The sequence below is a fragment of the Antechinus flavipes genome, chromosome 1 (genome assembly GCF_016432865.1).
Source record: "Antechinus flavipes isolate AdamAnt ecotype Samford, QLD, Australia chromosome 1, AdamAnt_v2, whole genome shotgun sequence".
In the NCBI taxonomy this organism is placed as follows: domain Eukaryota; kingdom Metazoa; phylum Chordata; class Mammalia; order Dasyuromorphia; family Dasyuridae; genus Antechinus; species Antechinus flavipes.
Window position 1 is genome coordinate 704,068,354 of NC_067398.1, and position 21,854 is coordinate 704,090,207.

General features: G+C 42.3%; 2 protein-coding genes across 6 annotated transcripts in view; one reads left to right on the plus strand and one right to left on the minus strand.

Moving 5' to 3' along the window:
* The window catches only part of TAOK3 (TAO kinase 3), a 234,201-nt gene extending 232,266 nt beyond the window's left edge, over positions 1–1,935 (minus strand). Inside the window, exon 1 of one of the 2 annotated variants that reach the window (XM_051972882.1) lies at positions 1,820–1,935. The gene's annotated coding sequence lies outside the window, so the exon portion shown is untranslated. The remainder of the gene's footprint in view (positions 1–1,819) is intronic. The other variant, XM_051972887.1, reaches the window with a different exon arrangement.
* Positions 1,936–2,348: 413 nt separating this feature from the next.
* SUDS3 (SDS3 homolog, SIN3A corepressor complex component) overlaps positions 2,349–21,854 on the plus strand; it is a 52,261-nt gene continuing 32,755 nt past the window's right edge. Inside the window, exons 1-3 of one of the 4 annotated variants that reach the window (XM_051972891.1) lie at positions 2,349–2,556; positions 13,378–13,447; positions 21,740–21,795. In XM_051972891.1, coding sequence (XP_051828851.1) covers positions 2,424–2,556; positions 13,378–13,447; positions 21,740–21,795 — 259 coding nt within the window. In that variant the 5' untranslated portion in view covers positions 2,349–2,423. Of the gene's footprint in view, positions 2,639–7,067; positions 7,093–7,263; positions 7,517–13,377; positions 13,448–21,739; positions 21,796–21,854 lie in introns of those variants that run through there. The other 3 variants (XM_051972893.1, XM_051972892.1, XM_051972890.1) reach the window with 3 other exon arrangements.

Consider the following 21,854-nt stretch of genomic DNA (forward strand, 5'->3'; position numbering starts at 1 on the left):
AATCTCCTCTCTCATTCCCTCCTTAGCTCTGTCCCATCATTCTAATATAAACAGCCCCTCTTGCTGGGGTCCTTCTTCAGACTCCCATCAGCCTCTTCCTCTCCGACATTCTATCACTTTTTTTCCCACCTCGAGTATAGTCCCTGATTGTTTTTAAGAGTTCCTTGAGGATCTCCTGCCCTTAAACCCTCTTTCAGGGCCTGGACACACAGACACAGCCCTGAATGGGGGGGAGGGGTTCCTTGCCCAGATCCCCATCAAACTGTCCCGATAAGGAGTCTTTTCTCAGATCCCCTATGACCATTCCCTTTCCAGCTATTCTAGTCCTAGGCATTCTGACTTCCTGGGGTGTTTACACTGATCTCAGTTTATCCCAGTTCCTCCGAAAGGTCTCAGCCCCTGGGGGGAGGGGGTAGTATCAATCTATTAACATATAGCTGTCTAGCTAGTTTGAAGACAGTTAACAGTCCTTCCGAGAGTCTCTCCCTTTCACACCCCCTGGGAGGGGGGAGGGGGAGGAGTTCTACTGTCCTTGTCTTTCCGGGAGTCTAGTCCCCTAGGTCTCCAGCCCTCTCTACCTCTCACAGGTCTCTTCCTGTCTTAGCTCTTCCCAGAGTTCTCAGGCTGTCCCAGACTCTTCTGGGAGACTCCACCATCCCAACCACTTCGGGACTTCTTTCCTCAGGTCTTTCACTGTCCTTGCTCATTTCTATGTGTCCAGTCCCTGCTTCTGCCACTGTCCCATCCTTCTGTGGGAGTCTCAAGCATCCCAGCCCCTCTGGGGGGCTCACCCAGTTACAGACATTCTTAGGGTCTTTTCTTGTTAGTCTTTCAGAAATCCCAGAGCCCACACTAAGGGTCTCAGTTTATCCCAGCCTTACTCAAGGGCTTTGGTCCTTAGTCCCTGAGAGGGGAAGATCTCTGGTTGTTACAGGCTACCTCCAGGATCTGCTTCTATCAATCTCTTAGGGGGTCTTGTCAGGCCTAGGATCTCTGATTGGGGGTGTCTTCATCCTGTCCCAGACCCTCGGAGGTTTTCTCGTACCAGCTCCTCTTGGGGTGGAAGGTTAGCCTGTCACAGCCTCTCTGGGAGGGTGTCTTTCATTAAACATGTTATTCTCCAGGGTCCTCTCTTGTCCCAGAACTCCTCTCAGAGGCTTCAAGTTGTCACTGTCACTCCTGGCGTCTCTCAGGGGCTCAGCCTGTCCTTGTCCCTTTCCAGGGACCCTTCATGTCACAGCCCCATCTCCGATCTTAGCCTGTCAGAGTTCCTAGCAAGAGTCTCTTTAAGTAGCAGACCCTGTTGGGGGCAACATTGTTGCCCTGCCCTTCTTACAAATCTCTCGAAGTTCCTGTCCCTCGGTTGGAGGGGGATCTCCATTTGTCAGTCCCTATCTAGAATCTCGTGCCATAGCACTTTGGGGATCCCTTACTGTCACATTCCCTCTCGGAGGTCCCTGCCTAGCACAGCCCCTCTCGGGGTTCCCTGGCTGTCACATTCCCTCTCCGGGGTCTCTGGCTGTCACATTCCCTCTCCGGGGCTCTGGCTGTCACAGCCCCTCTCCGGGGTCTCTCGCTGTTCCTGCCTCTCTCGGGGGGTCTCCGCAGTTCATGTTCCTCTCAAGGGTCTCCTTCTATCCCTGCTCCACTCGGGGGTCTCCGATTACCACCTGCCTCTCCCGGTACCTCAGCGGTCTCGGTCCCCACGGGGGTCTCTTACTTTAGCCTCCAGTCCCCGCCCCCTCGGGGGTCTCCGCCCCACCCGCCCCCCGTCCCGCCCCTGTCCCGCCCCAGGCTGGGCTCTTCGGCTCCTTCTCACCTGGTGCGGGGCTGCGCGCTGGACTGGGTTCTGGATCGTATGTCCCGAGCTAGGTCCGGGGCTGGCCGGTCTCTCTTGCTCCGCTGTCGTTGTCGCCGCCCGGTCCCTGGTCCCCGCTCCCTCCTCCTCCTCCTCCACCACCTCCTTCTCCTCCTCCTCCTTCCCTCCTCCTCCTTCGGCCGCCGCTGCTGCTGTCCGAGGTGCGGCTCCTGCCAGGCACGGCCAATCGCACCCGAGATCACCGAGCCCCGCCGCGCCCCGCCCCCGTCGTGGACACTCCCCCACCACGCCTGCGGCCGGCCGATCGATCGACGCTCTGCTCGCCTCCCCTGCGTGCTCCAGATTCTAGAGCGGGCTTCTCGATCTGTCGGTGCTCCATTCATTCGGTCTATTCTCGGCGGAGTAGTCGATGCAGCTCCGGGATTTGCGGAGGCCAATCGTGCTGCGCTAGGGTTGGGACCGGGGCTAGTAAGCCCCGCCTCTCCAGTTCGGAGCCCTAGAGATGCGGCTTTGCGCTCACGCTACTGCTGGGGTCAAAGGTCACTGCGCTCCTGTCGCCTCCCTCACTCCGGGCCCTAGTCCTAAGTTATGACCTGGGCTGAAGATGCCCTGGGCTGCCTCTGGGGACCCTGGTCCTGGCCCGGGGTCCGGCCCAGAGCTTTGGGGCTGTCTTCCGGGGGCATCTGAGGCCGAAGGCAGCCCGCCCGCCCGCCTGCCCGGGGCATCTCGTGCAAAAGGTGCTTTGACATCCTGTATCTCCCTAGTCTGCAGAGGACTTCCCAGGGCTTCCTGGACGCGGGCCCTTTAAGACCCTGGGAGGTAAGTGGGTGCAGGTATTAGTGAGCAGCTTCCCATTTAACCGGGGATCGGGAGCGACCCCTCGGAGCGAGCACCCGGAGGGGATAAAGGCATGGGGGCTGCTCCTCGGGCAATTAATGCATCTGGCGGAGAGTGGGGGTTTCTCCCTCCTCTCCTTTCCTTCCTTTTTCTCTTCTCTCTCTTCCTCCCCTCTCCCTTTTCGTCTTTCCTCTCTAGTCCCCTGAGCTCATTAGGATCGCATTTCACAGCATCACTCATGGTCAAGTTGTACATATTGAACCCGTGTCATCCACTATTTAGGGAGGGAGCGATGGTGGGAAAGGAACATTCTGTAACTAGTAAGTGACCTTTGGTAAAATTGTATTCAATTTCCGAATAAACAGCGTTACAACAATATACAAGTTTTCCAGTTATGTTGTAACCAAGTCCCTTCCCCTCCCTCACCCCCCGGAGTTTGTATTCGAAAGTTCTCTCCCCATTTTCCTACCTCTTTCCCCTTTTCCTCCTTTCCTCTCTTCTCCTTTCTCCTCCTTTTTGTCCCTCCTTCCCCTTTCTCTTCTTCCTCCACCCCTAAGGTCCTATCCCTTTCTTTGAAGAAAGTTCTATAATTTACAACCCCAGGGCTTCCATCTTGAACCAAGCCATATTATACTGCATTCTGGGTTGATTGTTTAGAACTGATCCATCCTACCCATTTCCTAGATATCAGATGTGCCCTTTTTTTTTTTTTTTTTTTTAATCGCAGGTTGCCTTTGAGTCAGTATCCTCAAAAAAAAAAAAAAAAAAAAAAAAGCAATCTCCATCCTCAAGTTGTAATATTGCAGCAAGCTTGGACACTCGTGTATCCACTTAAAGCACACTACTTTTAATCTATTTCAGCACAAATTCCACTCTATGTATAAGCCTTGACAAATATGCATTTGTTAATCTCTGCCATTAATCAGATTTGCCCATTGAGATCCGTTTTTTTTTTTTTTTAAGATGCCATATGCTTTTCAAGTTTGGCTTTAGGGAAAAAAAATATATATATATATATATATATATATATATATATATATATATACACACACATACGTGTATATACGTATATATATATTATATATATACATATATGTATTATATATATATATATATATATATATAGGCATTTAAAATATTCTGCAACTACTTTAAAATCTTATTTTCTTCCCCTTTAAATCAAAGTTTTTATTTGAGGTATAGATATGTTGTAGATAGAAGCCAGCAGTAACAAAACTTTCATTGAAATTGGTTTTTAAAGAGAGAGAAGTTATTCTATTCAAGCAGAGAGATTGAGTACTGTTTTGGGTGAAATTATGAAGAAAAGGGTTTTTAGTGATTTCTTGAGATATTATAGCAAAGATAGTGTGGAGCATAGACTTTGGGAAAATCCATCTGGGAGGAGGTGTGAGTTGTTTATGATAAAATGAAAGCACTTGATGAGGAATTTAGTTGCTAATAGGATAATCTCTCTCTGTGTCTCCTTCTCTCTCTCTCTCTCTCTCTCTCTCTCTCTCTCTCTCTCTCTCTCTCTCTCTCTCTCTCTCTCTCTCTCTCTTCCTGTCTCTCTCTCTCCCTCTCTCCTTCCCTTCCTTCCTCTCCCCTCTCTCTTTCCTCTCCCTCAAGTCCCTAAGCCAGTTTCAGAATCTCAAGTTTAAAAATAGAAAAGTGGGTTGGTGAACCCTAAGATCAACATTGATTTAGTGGCATTGTTACAATTTAAGAAATTCCTAGAAAAAGCCTGTAGCATTAGAATATTACTTAAGAGCCATCCAATTGTGGACAAGATTATGCTCGACTATATTTTCTGGGCAGACACATCCATGGTGACACTATCAGAAGGGATTCAAATTTAAATTGGAACAAGACAAGAAACTGCAATCTCAAAGGGAATTGGAAGAAAATGTCTGCATGTTGAAAGGCTGAGTGGGTTAATATGGAGAGGGGCATGGTTAGGAGTTCAGAATCCCTGGGTTCTATCCCTGTCTTTACTAGTTACTGTTTCATTTTCCCTCTCAAATTAGCTCCTCCTTCCCCTTTTAAAAAGTAAAGTTGGTACAAACATCTGTGGAGATATATTCATAGTAAATTGTGTGTCATTTTGTTACAACTTTGCCTTGACCTTGGGCTAAGCCACTTAGCTTTTCTCATAGGCTGCAGTTTCCTTATCTGTCCTATGAAAGGTTGGGACTGGATTATCTGAGGCCCCCTGCCAGGCCACTTAATAAACGAATTAGCAAATATTTGCTTCAGCCAGCTCTGCATTAGATCATAAGTAAAATAAGGAATCAGGATGAATCCATGTGCAAATTTAAGCTTTAAGGCATAACCTTACTTTCTAAGGAAAATACATTAATTTGTTCTAATAAGTGCAACAAGGTCTCCCAGTTAATCCTGATTGACAGGGATCGGTGAGTTTGAAGTTCAGTCATTTCTGATTCTTATGACCCCATTTGCAGATTTTCTTGGCAAAGATACAGTTGAGGTTTGCCATTTTCTTTTCCAGCTCATTTTACAAATGAGGAAACAGGTCAAGAGTAAAGTGACTTGCCTAGGGTCATATAGCTAGTGTCTAGACATGGTTCTCTAACCACTGTGCTTCCTAGGGCTCTTCTCCCCCTCTCCCCTTTTTTTGGTTACTGGTAAAAATGGCCTGGAAAACATTCCTACCTAGCCTTTTCTCCCCCTTTTTTTGTCCCCTCCTCCCCCCTTTGCCCTCTGCACCCTTGAAGATAAGTTTTTGACTGTTTGAATTGGGTTGTTAATAAAGCCTTGATATTTATCTGTTGTTTGCCCATTAATAAATTCCTGATTTTTAAAGCAGTTAAATGGGAAGCAAAGACTTTTAATTTTCTGATTCTGTGACTCAGAATCGAGAGCTGGGTGGGGCTATAGAATATAGAATGCCTCAGCTGGAAGGGTGGGGGGGAAGGGATGGAGGCCTATGGTGCTTTGAAGTGAGAGTCAGCCCCGCCAGGCTCTGCCTCTTAGTATCTCTAACTCTGGTCTGGTCAGTCAAGTCTAGAAGCATTTATTAAACTCCTGTTTTATACCTGGTACTGTGCTGAGTCCCGGGGATGCAAAATAAGCTCCTCCTCCCAACATCCCTACTCTCAAGGAATCACAGTCTAATGGAGCCTCATCTAGCCTTCAGTTTGGGTTTTCAAAAGTGGAGTTTGAAACGGATATAAAATGGAGACTATAAATCTGGGAGGATCTGCTTCTCCAGGATGTTGTGGGGCTGCCGCGAGATAGTCAAATACATTGTAAACCTTAAAGTGGTACATAAATGTCAGTTACTAAGGGGGATAGTAACTGACTTATCCCCCCTCAGAACCTACTGCAGCCTCTTACAACTACCCTGTCCTCTTTGAAGTCACAAATGACCGCTCCTTCACGAGGCCATTCTTGTTTGGGCACCTTCCCCTTCCCATAATAATAATGACGTTGGTAACGACAGAATTGCTAGAATTGTATTTTGCTTACTATATGGCAGGCGCTTGGCTAAGCATTTTACATTTCTCTCTCTAGATCCACTGGGAAGTGCCATTGTTGTCCCCATTTTACAGAAGGGGAAGCTTGAGTCAGTTACTGGCTTGCCCGGAGTCACTGAGCTAGCAAGTGTTTGAGGTTATATTGCAGCCTCCACTGTGCCCAATAACCTCGTATAGGATCTGGGTGTAGCCCCTGCATGCATGCTGCCACGCGATATCTGCTCCGTTCTTTTTACTGTTTGACTGGCCCCACTGCCCAACGCAGAACTGCAGCTTCCCGAGGGCAGGCGCCGGTTCCCTGCGGGCCTTGGCTTGCCCGACCATTTAGGGTCGCTGTGGTCCTTCGCAACCCTCTCTGGGCGTTCCGACCTGGCAGCGATCTTATTAGAACCCGGGTTCTTCGGGGACTCTCGGCTCTATTATAATCCCAAGCATTGCATTTATGTATTGTAGCACTGGGTAGCCTTATTTAGGCGGGTGCTTCGGAATTAACGAGCCCATTTCCCAGACCGGGAAAGAAGGGTCTGACTGAAGGCTAGCGGAGCGGCCATTCCCGAAGTCCGCCGGCGGTCCGAAAGACTAGCTCCGCAGGCGTGCCCGGAGCCCTTTTCCTCTAATCTACTCCTCCCCACTTCCCGCCCGGGTGAACTTGAACTTCGAGCTGCGGGGGCGGAGGCCTAGGCAGTGATCTTGACCATGACTCGCAGCGCGGGCTCCGGCGCCGCCTCGCGGCCGCTCAGGTAAGAGCATCCCAGAGCTCAAAGGAGGGAAGGCCAGGGAGGGGCGGGGAGAAGGAGGAGGAGGAGGAGGAGCGGGGTCCTGACAGCTCCGCGGGGCACCGCTTCGCCTGCTAATGCATATTCATGAGTCCCCACCCCCGGGGCTGCGGAGCCGTCCGCGCGGACGCGGCGCTGCTGGGTGCGAGAGGCGTCATGAGCTCGGGTAAGGGACCGCGGCTTCGAGCTCGGCAGTGGCAGCTTTTCTAGGATGGGGGAGGGAGGATGTGAGAGAGTGTAGAGGCCGGCGGGAATCAGGCGTGCGTCGGACAGCCCATGACCCGGAAGCAGCCGCGCAAGGCCCCCGTTGCCGAGCGCGAGCGCCGGGGGCGGAGCTTGAAGGCGGCGGCGGCGGCGGCTGAGGCGGCCGAAGCCGCTGCTCCCTGGGCTCCCTCCGCGCCCCTAAGCCCGAGGCCGACACTTCCCACAGCCCCGGGGCCCGGGCTGCGGCGGTATGAGCGCGGCCGGGCTGCTGGCCCCGGCCCCGGCCGGAGCGCCACCCGCCCCGGAGTACTACCCGGAGGAGGAGGAGGAATTGGAGAGCGCCGAGGACGACGAGCGGAGCTGCCGCGGCCGCGAGTCCGACGAAGGTGCCGCCTGCCGGGCCGGGGGAGGGGAGCGAGCGAGAGCGGCCGCGAAAGCCGGGCGTCCAGCCTCGGCGCCTTTGCCCACGCCGGCCCCCCTGCCTGCAGCGCGCTCTCCTCGCCGCCGGCTGAGCAGCCGTTGTCCAAGTGGGGTCCGAGGGTGGGAGGGTAGTAGCCTCGACAAAACTTTGTGTTTCTCTTTCGTCCGAGATCTTTTGGGAGGGGAGGGAGTTCCTCAGATTTTAATCCTGGGTCCCAAGAACCCGAGACCTGTCGGGTGAAAGCGAGAAGGGACTCCAGAGACCTTGTCGCCCCAACTCGCCCCTTTTTACGGTTCAGGAAAACGAGACCCATCTTTTCCACGGAGCCTTTTATGGTCGCTAGTTTTTAATCCGTTTATCTCTAAAAGCTACTTTCTACGTCCGTCCACAAGCATTTATTGAACGCTCGCTGTTCTCCCGACTGGCTCCGAGATCCCAGCTTTAGGAATCCTAATAAAAGCAAAACAAAGACTGTCTGCCCTCCGGGAGCTTACATTCTAATGTGGGAGAACACCTAACAAAAGGGAGTTGAAACGGGGGTGGGGGATGGGGAGATGCGACTCGGGACCCTTCCCCCACCAGCTGCTAGTGTCTCCCAATTATTTTGTATTTACTTTGTTAATTTCTGCCCGCCATAAATTAGGTCCTGAAGGAAACTATTTACTTTGTATACATGACAAGTTACAGTGTTTCCCTCATATACTCAGCCATCAACAATCATTTATCAAAGTTCTTGCTGTGAATGGTTCTGGGGTGATGAGGAATGTGTTAAGAATATAAGCTTTTTCAGCACAGGGGCATTTGTGTCACTTCAGTAAAAATTAAAAACCACGAGAAACATTTAAATATGAAAAACAAATAAAAGCTCCCTGGACCAGTGGATAGGTGCTGGGCCTGGAGTCAGGAAGAGCTGAATTCAGAGTTGGCATTTCCTAGCCATGTGACCGTGGGCAAATCCCCTCTGATTGTAAAATGAGCTGGAGGAGATGGCAAACCAGTGTTTTTATAAATAATAATCATAATAAATAAATAAAATAAAAATAACAAAAAACCCAAATGGGACAAGGAACGACTGAAAAATGATTGCATTAAAGCAGAGATGACTATAATAATAGCACCAACTCCTAAAGTTGTGGTGAGGACTAAATATTTGTAAAGTTCCTTACACGTAGTAGGTGCTATATAAATGTTAGCTATCATTATTGTTACTATGAGGTGGATAGGGGAGGCACCAAGTCTAGACCTATTGCTCTGACTGAAGAGGAGGAGTGAAATAGGGAATCTGGATTCTAGTGATGGTTTATTCTGTGTGATGCTGGGCTGGTCACGTAATCTCTATGCCTTAAGACCTAGCTTCTTAAACTGATTTCAGCCCCCTTATAGGTTTTAAAATTACCATTTGTCATCAGTGTCTTTTTTAATATACCTATTATATATATACATATACATACGTACACACACGTATATATGCCCAGTGTCGCATAAAAATTTCACAGGTGGAAAGAGGTTGAGAGTGAAAAAGGTTAAGAAGCCCTCCTTTACCATCTTTAACCTTAGTTGTAGAAGCAATCTGGGTGGGGCTCTGCCCTCTAAGCTCACCTTTTAAGTGTTTCAGACAGAGACTCCCTGCAGTTGTGTATTCCTTTGTGTAAGGGGAAGTCCCCCACAGGACTACTCTGCACAGGTCCTTTGCAAAATCCAAAGATCCCCAGAACCTTGTAGTGGGAAGATGTATAATAAATACTTGAATAATTTGGCTTTTAATACTTGAAGGGCTTTCACACTTCGCTTGGAAGTGGGATTGGATTTCTTTCCGTGGCTAGAGCGTAGGAAATTGAAGGCAGGACCTGAATTCAATTCTGTCTTTGACACTCAGTTGGCTATATGATCCTGGACAAGTCATTGCTTCTGTCTACCTCACTATCCTCTGTAAAATTTGCATAATAATCACATGACCCTCTGTTTTCTCAAATGAGAAAATAAATGTAAAGTGCTTTGTAAATCTGAAAGCTTTTATCTTTATTTTAAATGGTTGCTTTAAAGCATTAAGTGCAAATAACTTATTGACCATAAAAGGCACAAGTCTGGAGCTGTGGGTAGAACCTGCAAAGAGGCAAACTGGGCTTTTAATGAGGGAGTGCAAGAATGGAATAGCTTCCTCTGCTCTAGCCTGCAGGATCTGGAATCCAGGATTTGGCCGCTTTGGGGTCTCTTTGTTGGCTATGAGATTAAGTGAATTTTTATTCAGGTATGGGTTGTATTTGGTAATCTCTGAGGGTCTTTCTAATTCCGAGATTCCTGGGGAAGGGACTAGCAATCCTCAGATCTTGGAGACTAGAATACTGTGGTACTTAGTGACCTCAGAAATAATAAACCCAACTTCCTCTTTACAGAAGTGAAAACAGAAAATGACTTGTTTAAGGCCACACGGCTCTGGCAAAACTGGAATTTGGACTTCAGATCCTGCTTTGCCTCTAGTATGGCTCAATACTAGTGTGACACATATATATCGGAATTTTGCTTTCCAGTTTTTGGCCTCATCTGCCTCTCTTACAACTTCCCTTTCCCTCCCCCATTTGCTGAATGGCTGAGCCATTTCAGAGTCACTTGCTACTGTTCCCTGGACTTAGAACTAAAAGAACTCTTTGAGGCTGTTCAGGCTTTGTTGTTCAGTCATGTCCAACTCTTTGTAACCTCATTAGGTTTTTCTTGGCAGAGAGATTGATGTGGTTTGCTGTTTCCTTCTCCAACTTATTTTACAGTTGAGGAAACTTAGGCACATAGAGTGAAGTGACTTGCTTAGAGTCACCAGCTAGTGTCTGGCCACATTGAATTCATAAAGATGAGTCAGACGTCAGACTTGGCACTCTAAGCACTGTGCCACCTGGCCATCTCTCTCCTTACCCTAGGAGATGGTGATAGGGAAGACAATTCATAAAAAGGAATGGGGACTGGGAGTAGGGATTGGAAGGGATCTAGATCTAGACTGGAGGGAACCCTAATAGTCTTATTTGAATGAAACCGGTCTGGAGATGAAATGCTAAGCTTGGTTCCAGATAGTGGTAGAGTAGAATTTGAGCTCATTTCCTTTCATTCCAAATTGCATTGCTCTTTCCTGTGCACACTGCCTTTTGGAGAGGAAGTGACTAGGATGGTGCAAGCTTGGCAGGAGGTCTGCTTGTCATGCCTTTTCCAGGAAGATATTGTGTTCTCAGAGCAAGAGATGGGGATATGGCCAGGAGATGCTGGGGTCAGGCCTTGTTCCGCACATAGTGGGCACTATGGGGCAAGATGGCCATGAAGCTTTGGGCCTCTGGGGTTTGGGCTTCCTAAGGAAAGCCTTAGAGCCAGGATTAATACAATTGGAATTTGAACCCAAGTCTTATGGATACATATCCAGCACTCTGGACTCAACTACATAGACTCATTTGAGTATCATTTCTCTAGTAATTTATGATTTGCTGTAACTTGAGCTAAGTGGCCCACGCTTGCTCAATCCTGTTTTAATTTCTGGGGGTGTTCAGAAACCCAGAATTTGACTTTTTTTTTTTTTTTTTTTTTTGGCTGGGGCAATTGGGCTTAAGTGACTTGCCCAGGGTCACACAATTAGGACATGTTAAGTGTCTGAGGCCAGATTTGAACTCAAGTCTTCCTGACGTCAGGGCTGGTGCTCTTGCTACTGCTCCACCTAGCAGTCGCCAGATTTGACTATTCTTTGCAGCTGTTGTGTGCTTGGGCAAGTCACTGTACTGAGAAGGGCTTCATTTTCTAATGTGTAAAATGAAGTTGAACTAAAAGTTTTTTGAGTCCTCTTCCTTGTGTTTTTAAATCCTGTGATAGTGATAATTGTCTAAGATTCTGCCCTAGCTCCAATTTGTAGTGAAATGGCCTGGCCCAGCACCTAACTGCACTTGGGGGCTTAATAAATGCTTGTTGATTGGTCTTTCAACTCTTTAAGTCTATCACCCTTGCCATTATTTTTGGAATCCTATCTATCCCTCCTTAGTTGGGTCTTCCACTTTCCATAATTCTTCATGATGATACCTCCCTTTATGCATTTTACCCACATTACTCTTAGACACACGTGCATGTTTTGTCTTACTAGATTGTGACTGCGGACTTTGCCTTATTTTTAGATAATTGTTAATTGAAACAAAACCTGAAGTGACAGAGAAACCTAGAGGGGGAATGGGTCAATCAACAAGTGTTAAATTAAACTCCAGTTATGTGCCAGGCATTGTTAATCTCTACTTCCCCCTCAAAAAATCAGCCAAAAAACAAACAAACTTGTTCTCTAAAACTTGATTTAATTGGTGGCTTTGTAAACAACAAATGATATATTAATCAGAGGGAGGCCTAAGGTTAAGAATGACTGTAGAAGGTGGAGATAGGTGGTAAGACATTCCAGGCATTGGGAAATAGCCAGTGAAAAATGCTTTGAGTTCGGACCCAGAGTGTTGTGTGTGAGGGGCTTCGTGGAGACCAGTGTCACTGCATTGCAGAGTAGGTAGAGGAGAGGACTGAAAAGTCAGTGGCAAAGCCAGGGAAGAAGCTCGCAGGATCCCAAAAGGAAGGGAAATAGGAGGTATCAAGCCATGGGCAAGCTCTAGAGGAGCTGGGTAAGATGTAATAGAGAAGGAAGCTGGTGGTATTGAGTGCACTAGGCCAAATGAGTGGAATTGAACTGGGTATAGGAAAGGGCTGCACAGGACTACTGGACTTGGCAGCTGGGCTATAAGAGACTTAGAAGTAGGTGGCTGTGTGTGTCTTTGTATGTGTACACAATTGGAGTGGGAAAGTTGAGTTGACTGGTGTTATTGATTAGTTTCGCTGCTCCTGAATTTGCAGAGAATTTAGGCTTATCTGAATTTGGATTGTCAGAAGATGTGGCTTTGGTGGTTTCCAAAGGGACATTTGTTCATTGACAAAGCAATTGACTGCTTTGGACGTTTGTCAGCTCTTTCTTTTACTTCTGGACTAACACTCAAGCACATCATTATCATAATTTTGTGGAACGAGGATTCATGTCTGCTCTTACCTGGAACATGAAACACATTTTATCTAAATGGCCAGGAGGGGGAGCAGTGATTTAGAGCTTACAGTTGAAGTCTGGATAAACAGCAATAATCTGGTGAAATTATAGAAAATTTTGGCCATTGTACTTATTGTAAAGAAATTTTACTTTTTCCCTAACTAATAACCCCCCTCCCCCGCCCCATATTCCTTTACAGAGTATGAAAAGATTTATAGGAATTATAAATTATATAAAGTCAATAGGATTGTTTGTTTCTTTGTATTTGTATCTCTAGCACCAGCTTGGCACATAATAAGCATTTAATAAGTGCTTATTGATTCATTATAGGTGAGTCTGAACTACTGGTGTTTTGCTTTTGAATGTCTGTTGTGGACTCTGTCCGGCTCATAATAGGCATGTGTAAGATAAGGCTGTCTGCTGGTGTAGGCTCCCTAAAGGACTGAAGGTTTTTTTGGATTGCTTCCTCTCCAACAATTTAAAAATACTTTCCTAGTCTAATTCTTTTATTACTTCTGCTAGAAGTGGCAGGTTTATACTGAGCACTCCTGTTTTTGAAGATACTTTTGATCCCTGTTTTGCATATTGCTATTTCAATTAGAGACAGACTACACTATTCTGCAGGTAGGAGGTTCAGGGAAGCCCCAAAAGGCTCATAAAATATAAGTCTTAAGTGTACTTCATTCTATGTGCTATAGCTTTCTATAGACAATTACAAAAAGTAACTCTTGTGCACCAAATTTTTATTTGCTATTCTTAGTTCCAACTAATTCTTCCTCCTGCCTTTCCTTCAGATACTGAGGATGCTAGTGAAACTGACCTGGCAAAGCACGATGAGGAGGATTATGTCGAAATGAAGGAACAGTGAGTAGTATAAAACTTCTTAGTATTGTTTTGGTATTTCTTTTCTGTGGTTTGAAATGGGCAAAAATCTGCTTTAGAAACCTTTATTTTGTCTTTATTTGAGCAACTTAATCTATTTAGTTTGCATAGAATATGTTTGAATTAAAAAAAAAAAAAGTCTTTCCAAAGACAGGATTATTTCCTTCCCCAAAGGTAGCATAGAGTTTTATCCTTACAGATATTTTGTCTAACATTCCTGTTTTGTGGATGAAGGCAGGACCAGAGATAGTAAGGACATCTCCAGGGTTACACAATCAGTATATAGCCATAGTTTCTCCTGCTTTAACTTTTTTTTTTGTTTGTTTTTTTAATATTTGGTTTACTTTTCATTTGAGTGATAGGAGCAGGGAGATCAGTTAATCCTACCACAATGTTCCTTTTCTTTCTCCTCTACATTAGAGGATATGTTATATTCCAGTAGACTATCTTGGATGTCCAAGAATAAATTTTTGATAAAACGCAACTCTGCTTATCACTTCCAGGTAGATCTCTACCATTCCATTGAAATCATTCCAGAATAGTTTTAAAAAACCTATTCTGTTTTGTAAAGGCAGGCTAGAATTGCAGTCTCTTGGTAATGTAAGGATATGTGATAATTTCACCTATATCCCATTTCCCACGTGGCTATGGAGAAGGGTTGCTTACCTTTCTTATCTACCACTGGTTGCCCTAGACCTTTACAGAGATTTGAAGATTGGAACGCCATTTTTCCTAAGCTATGTTTAGGTTGTATAATACCATTTTCTTACAACTTCCTTCAAGGTCCTAATGACAATTTCTTTGTGAGCCTCCTGGATTCTCTTCAGATCTGACCAATGCTGAATATTGGGTATTCTCTCCTATCAGGTCTTCACCCTTTGTTAATCTGTCTAATCCTGTGGACCCCTTTTCAAAATAATGGTTTTAAATGTATAAAATGAAATACATAGGATTTAAAAAACAAACTCGTACGTAGACTGGTCCCCAGCATAAAAGGCCTTCCTCTGTATCAGGTTTTTCAAGCTGTGCTGCTTATGTTTTCATCCCAGGGTCGTTTTTGCTTTTTTATAAACAAACAAACAAAAAAAAACCCTAAGGTACTATGTTAATCTCTCCACATCGGTTTTTTAAAATTCACTTTGATCCTAGAATTCTTTTATATCGTATTTGCATATAACTGGTAAACATATTTACTGAACATATTTATTGCTGAGAAAAAGTGGACAGAGTTTGATGATCTCTGATATTTTCAGGTTTTTTTTTTTTAAGAAATATATGATTTTTGGCAAGGAATCCATCCTTAGATTTTGACCCATGAGCTAGAGATTGAAATTCCATTTCCACATACCACTCTTTTAGCCAACTATTTGTTTCTCAGATTCTCTTTTCTTCTACCAGTTTGCCTATAGTGGACACATAAATTGTACTTTAAATTATATTTTCTTCTATAAATTCTCAGATAACTTTGCTTTTGACATCATTTCTGGTCTACCAAACTGGGTCTCAAAGACAGAGGCACAAGTCAGAGGATTTGGCTAACACTTTGGACCAAGTGTTTAAACTCAATGATCATGCTCATCCCATCATCCTGATCCCTGAAATAGTTATTGAGGACATCTAGTATGTAATATTCCAGTTATGGTTTTCCTTCTTTTTTTTTTTTTTTTTTTTTAAAGCTATCCCTGAAGTTTTGCTACCCAGATGGAAGCATCATTTCTTTATTGTGGTAATTCTCTACAAGTACATGTGGTAACCTATCTCCTCTTTCTTATTCTTTGAGATTCTTATCCAGGTCTTCCCATAAATTATTCTAATTATTCTAAAAATATTGATGACTTTCCATATATTTTATTCCTTATATATTCCATATATTGATGACTTTCCTCTGAATGTTTGAAAATTTCACTGATGTCATATTGGCTTTATCCACTATCTCTTATTTTTATTTCATTATCTGCATCATTTGTTGTTTTTATGTTATGTTTTTCATAATCACTAGTCACCTAGGGTAGCATCACTACAAGAATATTATTGCTAGAAAGATGAGCTTTTGTAACTTGGAGCAGCATGGGATCACTGAACTGCCCCATATTTTCCCAAATTTACTACTGCATCCTTTTCATTTTTGAATTTGACTCACTTGTCAGCTTCTGTATCAGTTCAGTTTTCCAAGGGAGATATACTGATGGAATAAAATGAAGTGTCCATTGAAGTGCATTTCATAATCTTGGTAGTATGTATACTTTCTAGACCATGTGGATGACTAGATCTCTTTTGAGAGGTTATCAGTTTTACTGAGCAAGTTCTGTTTATGGTCACCATAATGTCTTCTGCAAATAAAAAACTTTAGGGAATTATCACTCATTCTAGAAAATCTTCCTTCTGTTCAGACTTTGTATAGGATATTCTCTCTACAGATGGATGTTATCTGACTCAGTTTCTATAACTGTCACATCATTCTTGGAAGGATAAGCAACTTCTTCCTTCTTAGCAATGCATTGAATCTGTTTTTAAGCTCTTGATTTTATAACTGTCCTCTTCCTTCCCTCTGTCTCTTGGATAACTCTCTTGTCAAACCTCACTTCCTGCCCTCTGGTCCTTTTTTCTACTTTTCTACTTTTTCTATTGAAGCCTTGCTTTTTGTTTCCTTTAGGAATGCTACTACATTCTCCGTACTGACCTGGAATGTGAAGAAACCATCTTGCAGTCCCTTCACCTTATGTTCTAATAGGGAGACTAGACTACACTTGTAACACAGATAATAGAAATACAAATATGGCACATTCATTGCAAGGCACTTTCTAATTTTTTTCTTCTCTTTGTCCTACTTAAGATTTTCAGCCTTGTTTTCTGGATCTATTTGTGAGTGTTTTTACTTCAGTCCTCCACCTGGTTAAAATTTTCACACCAGTGATTGCCTCTTCATAACTGTACACTCCTGGACCTCCTTTCTGTGGTCTTCTCAGCAACTTCACAGTCCTACTCCCTTTGTCATCCTTGCAGCCACTTCCTCTCTGTTTCTTGTGCCTCTTGTGGATTCAGGGCTGCAGATAGAGGTGAGTATTTGAAAGCCCCAGCTCTGTCCTTCAAAGAGAAATCTGGGATTGATTTTCTTATTGGAAATCATGACTGCAGCTTGTGCTTCTTTGCATTCAGCTTTTGCTTAATCGGTTTTATTCCAGCTCTTTGTGTTGAATTGGTACAAATTCCTCTGCTTCAGATATGATTCTAACAAATTTTTTTGTTGTTATTCTGTTTGTTCCACTCTTTTGTTTCCTTTTTATTGACTGAATAGATAATTTTTCACTACATGATAACTTTGTTGGTTTTATTGAGTCATTTCAGTTGTGCCCAATTCTTCATGGCTCTATTTGGGGTTTTCTTGATAAAGATATTGGAGTGGTTTGTCATTTTCTTCTCCAGTTCATTTTAAAGATGAGGAAACTGAGTTAAAAGTGGCTTGCTTAGGGTCGCACAACTATTAAGTGTCTGAGGCTAGGTTTGAACTCTGGTCTTGTACCCTATTGTGCCGCCTAGCTTTGTAGCCATCAACAAAACATTCGAATACTTCTCTCTCTCTCTCTCTCTCTCTATCTATCTATCTAAAATTGAGGATGTATGAAATATCAAACTGTTCTTTACTTTTTTTTTTCAGTCATGTCTGACTCTTCATGACTCTAGTTAGGGTTTTCTTGGCCAAGGCTAGTGAAGTGGTTTGCCATTTCCTTTTATGACTCCTTTTACAGATGAGAAAACTCTGGGCAAATAGGGTTCACTGACTTGCTAGTCATGTAGCTAGTAAATGTTTAAGGCTAAATTTGAACCCATGAAGATGAATCTTTCTGACTCCTGGCCTGATACCCTATCTGTTTTGCCACTTGGTGTCACTAAAGTTAACATATCTTTTCAAAACAAAGTGTACGCTTCATAAGTATGTGTGTCTCAACAGATCCTAAGGCTATTACTGTATACAGAATTGATGTTAAATAGTGGCTTTGTGTTATTATGAAAAGGATAAAATGTGTTATATATAACATTGTATAAGGATACAATATAAGGAAGTGATGGAAGTAATTAGAAAAATTTTAATTTAAATTAAAGAAATAAAAATAATTTTAAAAAATTTTAAACAATATTGCTCAAATACAGAATTTTAGTATTTAAACACTCAGTTATTCATGTTACTAATTTGGAATAGCTAAAGCATTTCTCATTTTAAATCATAGATTTTAAAGCAAGGCAGCATGGTGTAGTAATTCGAATGCTGGCCTTGGCAACAGGGAAATCTGGGTTCAAGTTATGTCTCTGACTGTCACTTCTATTTCTCGGGCCATTGATGTTCAAAGTTACAATTGCTAAGTTAAACTTTTTATCCATTGGTCATTGTATTTTTCTTCCTTTTTGCCTTTTTGGAGTTTTGGGTGTTTTTTTGGTTTTATTTTCATAGTTCAGTGTTTCTTGTAATAAATTACAAGCATAGCCATCCACACCTTATATCAAACACAGGTAAAGTTTCTTTTACTTTGTAACAGTCTTACTCTCTCTCTGCTTCTTTCTTTCCCATCTTCTGGAACGTATTCCTGGATTCTGCTTTTACTAACACAATTTTTAAAATCTGTTTTTTTTTTTTGTTTGTTTGTTTGTTTCCTAAGTTCTCTAAATGAAAGAATATTATTCATCTTGTCTTCCTTCTTTCATTATATTCCTAATTACTTCTTGAAAATCTCTTACTGGGATTGTAAACCATCTTGGAGGGTCTTTATAATATATTCTCTCTTCTGGAAATTATTTCTATTTCAGAGTTTAATTTAATCCTTGTTTTTTGTTTTTGTTTTAATTTTTTTTTTTAAGAGTAGTGGGAATGTTTTATCTTGATTTCTTTTAATCAACAAATATCTATGAAATATTTAACTATACACTAAGTATTATACCAGGTGTTAGGGACAAAAAGAAAGGCAAAAATAATCCATTGCCCTCAAGGAGCTTAGATTCTAATGAGGTAATAAATAGGCCCACACAAGGAACATGCAAAGCTGTACTTACTCATTTTTTGGAGGCTCTTGCTCATTTTTTCTTTTTTTCTTTTGTTAGTTTTCTTGTAAGGCTTTTCACTTGGGGCTTCCTTTTTTCTTGTTCTGTGATTTTCTAAACTTGTTTTTCAATGGTACAGAATAGTTGCATGCTTACTCATTCTCTCTTGCCCAGTGACCTGGCTTTATGCACTGGATTTTTCTCCTTTGGAGCTTTTGGGATCTGGGGTAGGGGGTAAAGTAAATGCAAAGACATTTTATTTTGTGTAAAATTTTAGTGCACACTGTTTTGTTTAGTACTGATTTCTCTGCTCTCTGGGAAATCTGCTACCTTCAACCTTATTGTGACATAAACTACTACTTTCCATTTTACTCTTTCCCTATATCTTAACCTTCCACCATATGAATTACATCAATTCTTCTCTGAGACTATTTCTCCTGCAGCTCCACTGGACTAGCCATTTTCAGTTTTCAGTCTCCTCTCCTTAAAAAAAATTGTCCACTCATTCTCACAGAAATATGTCTCCCGTTGGCCACTTCTGTTAATAGTCCTAACTGGAAGCCACCATCATATTGGGTTTTTACTGGAAGGTTCTTATCTTCTCAACCTTCCACTCTTAAGAATCTTATTTTATATATTTTAATGTAATTCTTTTCAGACATTGACCATGCACCCTGGAACCTGGTCTGGGATGGGACTGAAAGTATTTTAATCTGCTTGCATATCTGCAGTTTTTTTAATTCAGTCTGTTGGTAATCAGCCTTACTGGGGTGTTCCATCTTTATCGAAATGGGTGTGGTGAAATTCTGAATCAGGTTTTTGACATTATATACCAAAGATAGATTGCATTCTGTGTAACTTCTCTAACAAGTACCACCGAACATTTACATGTTATTTGTTGTAATATTTATATAGCGATTCTCTTCTCCAAACTTTGTTGTTTTTTTAGTTCAGAGAGAGAAATGCCATGTTAAGTCCAATTGTCACTCTGATAGATACAGCCATAGTCTTAATGGAATGTTTTAATGAATTTCAAATTTTAGTAAAAACAGTAAAAAACAATCAGCACAGTAAAAGTAAATTAAAAAAAAAGTTTATTTACACAACACTTACAAATGCAAATTTCTTCCAAAGAAATTTGTATTCACAAATTTTTAGGCAGCAGTTGTTTTACATCAGATTCCGAAATTTGTATAGATTTTGAATCTGTAAAAAAGGGATGTGCACTGGTAGAGAAAAAGAAAGCCACATAAGACTATTGTCTTCCCCAGCAATTCTTCTCCTATGAAGATTCTGTACCAACACCTATTTGTCCTTAACATATTTTCCTCTATTTCTAAATGAAATTCTGGATATACCTACATTCAGCATGAAATGATTCCCTCTTCAAACACTAGTTCAAATGTTACTGTGAATGACTAGAAACATGACTTAATTTCAATCACCCAAAATTCACTATTACCGTCTATGTACTTGACTTGATGGAAATAACATTTATGGCCACGGAAATTATGTAAAATCAAGTTAAAAGGTGATATGGTAGTTAATGGAGTAAAAATTAGCCCACTGCTGAGAATTCAGCTCTATCACCTTAGGGATTTACTTTACTCCCCTTGAAAATGAATGTGTACCTTCCTTTTTGGTGTCAGATATTGGCCCCTGTAGTTTGTGATAAAAGTAAGCAGCCACTGGCAGTACCCCTGGAGCAAAAGAACCCTATCTGACAAAAAAAAAAAAAATTCAAGTGGGGAGAAGGGGAGACAAAGGGGATGTGGCATTTGTTACTGGTATGTTAGCATTATGTGAGAAGAACATTATTAGATTTTGCTCATTTTTTTCTCTGTGCACGTTTGAGGATGTCTTCAGGGTACAAATGGAGCTATTTATTGGACTGTGAACTGCTTGTGAAATCTTGTATTTAGAAAGTCAGTTACATACTCTGGCAAGTCTCAGGTGCTAGGGGAAATACCACCTCTCACTTTCTAAGGGAAGCTTTCTGGATTTTTGCTTTTTTTTAAAAAAAAACCATCAACTGTCCTTTTCCAAATAAGGTTCAATAACATGATTTTAAATGCGAAAAAAAAATTACTATATTTTTCTTGATTCTCCTTTTAATAAGGTTAATGTTGTTTATTTAGTTGAGAATTGCCCATAATTCTGTCTGCATAGAGCATACTAAAAATATCTATAAAGAGCCCTATTGTAGCTCCTTTGGCATTTTTAATCTGTGTCTGAAATTGAGATAGTAGTGATGTTTCATTCTAATGTGGTTGGAAATAGTTGTGGCTGTCTTTACAGCTGTTGGATTTTTCCTCTTTTCTGTTGCTCAGTACCATTGTTTTTCATTAGGCTACTTCATGATATCTCTAGTAAGTGCTTCCTTTTGTTCATCATTATATGTTAGTGTTTATTGCAATTCACAATTTCCACAGCCCCGCAGGTTTTATCATTTATTGTCAAAAGATGAGGCCATAGGATTTGCCAAAGAATTGGACCCAGGAAATAGAATGTAGACTGAGAAAAAGTTCTAGAATCATAGATTTGGAGCTGGATGGGACCTTAGAAATCATTAAGTTCCATTCCCTCATTTTCCAGATGGGAACATTAAGGAACTGTTTGTTTTTTATTTTTTAATGAAAGCTTTTTATTTACAAAACATATGCATGAGTAATTTTTAAACACTGACCCTTGCAAAGCCTTCTGTTCCAAATTATCCCCTCCACCCCACCCCCTTCCCTAGATGGCAGATAGTCCAATACATGTTAAAAGTGTTAAAATATATATTTAATCCAATATATGTATACATATTTATACAGTTATCTTGCTGCACAAGAACAATCAGATCAAGAGGAAAAAAAAAAACTGGGAAAGAAAAAAAATGCAAGTAAACAACAGAAAGAGAATGCTATTTTGTGGTCCACACTCAGTTCCCACGGTCTTCTCTTTGGTGTAAATGGCTCTCTTCATCACTGAACAGTTGGAATTGGTTTGAATCATCACATTGTTGAATAGAGTAAGACACTAGTGTTAACAAAGTCCTTGTGAGAGCTTCTGAAAATAAAAATCTAGTATATTGACAAACATTTAAGAAGAAGGGGAGAATTATTGTCTTTCAGATAATGACACTGATGGAATTTCCACTTGAGTCTGGGGTAACTCCTCTATTTGGGTAACTTGTGCTTTGCATCTTTTGGAAGGAATTTTTGTGTTTCTTTTAATGCCAATTTTAAAATTCTTCTGCAGGATGTATCAGGACAAACTGGCATCTCTCAAGAGGCAATTACAGCAACTTCAGGAAGGTTAGTGTGATTTAGTGTATTACATTATGGCATAGACTTTGTAATGCTGTAAGTTTCTG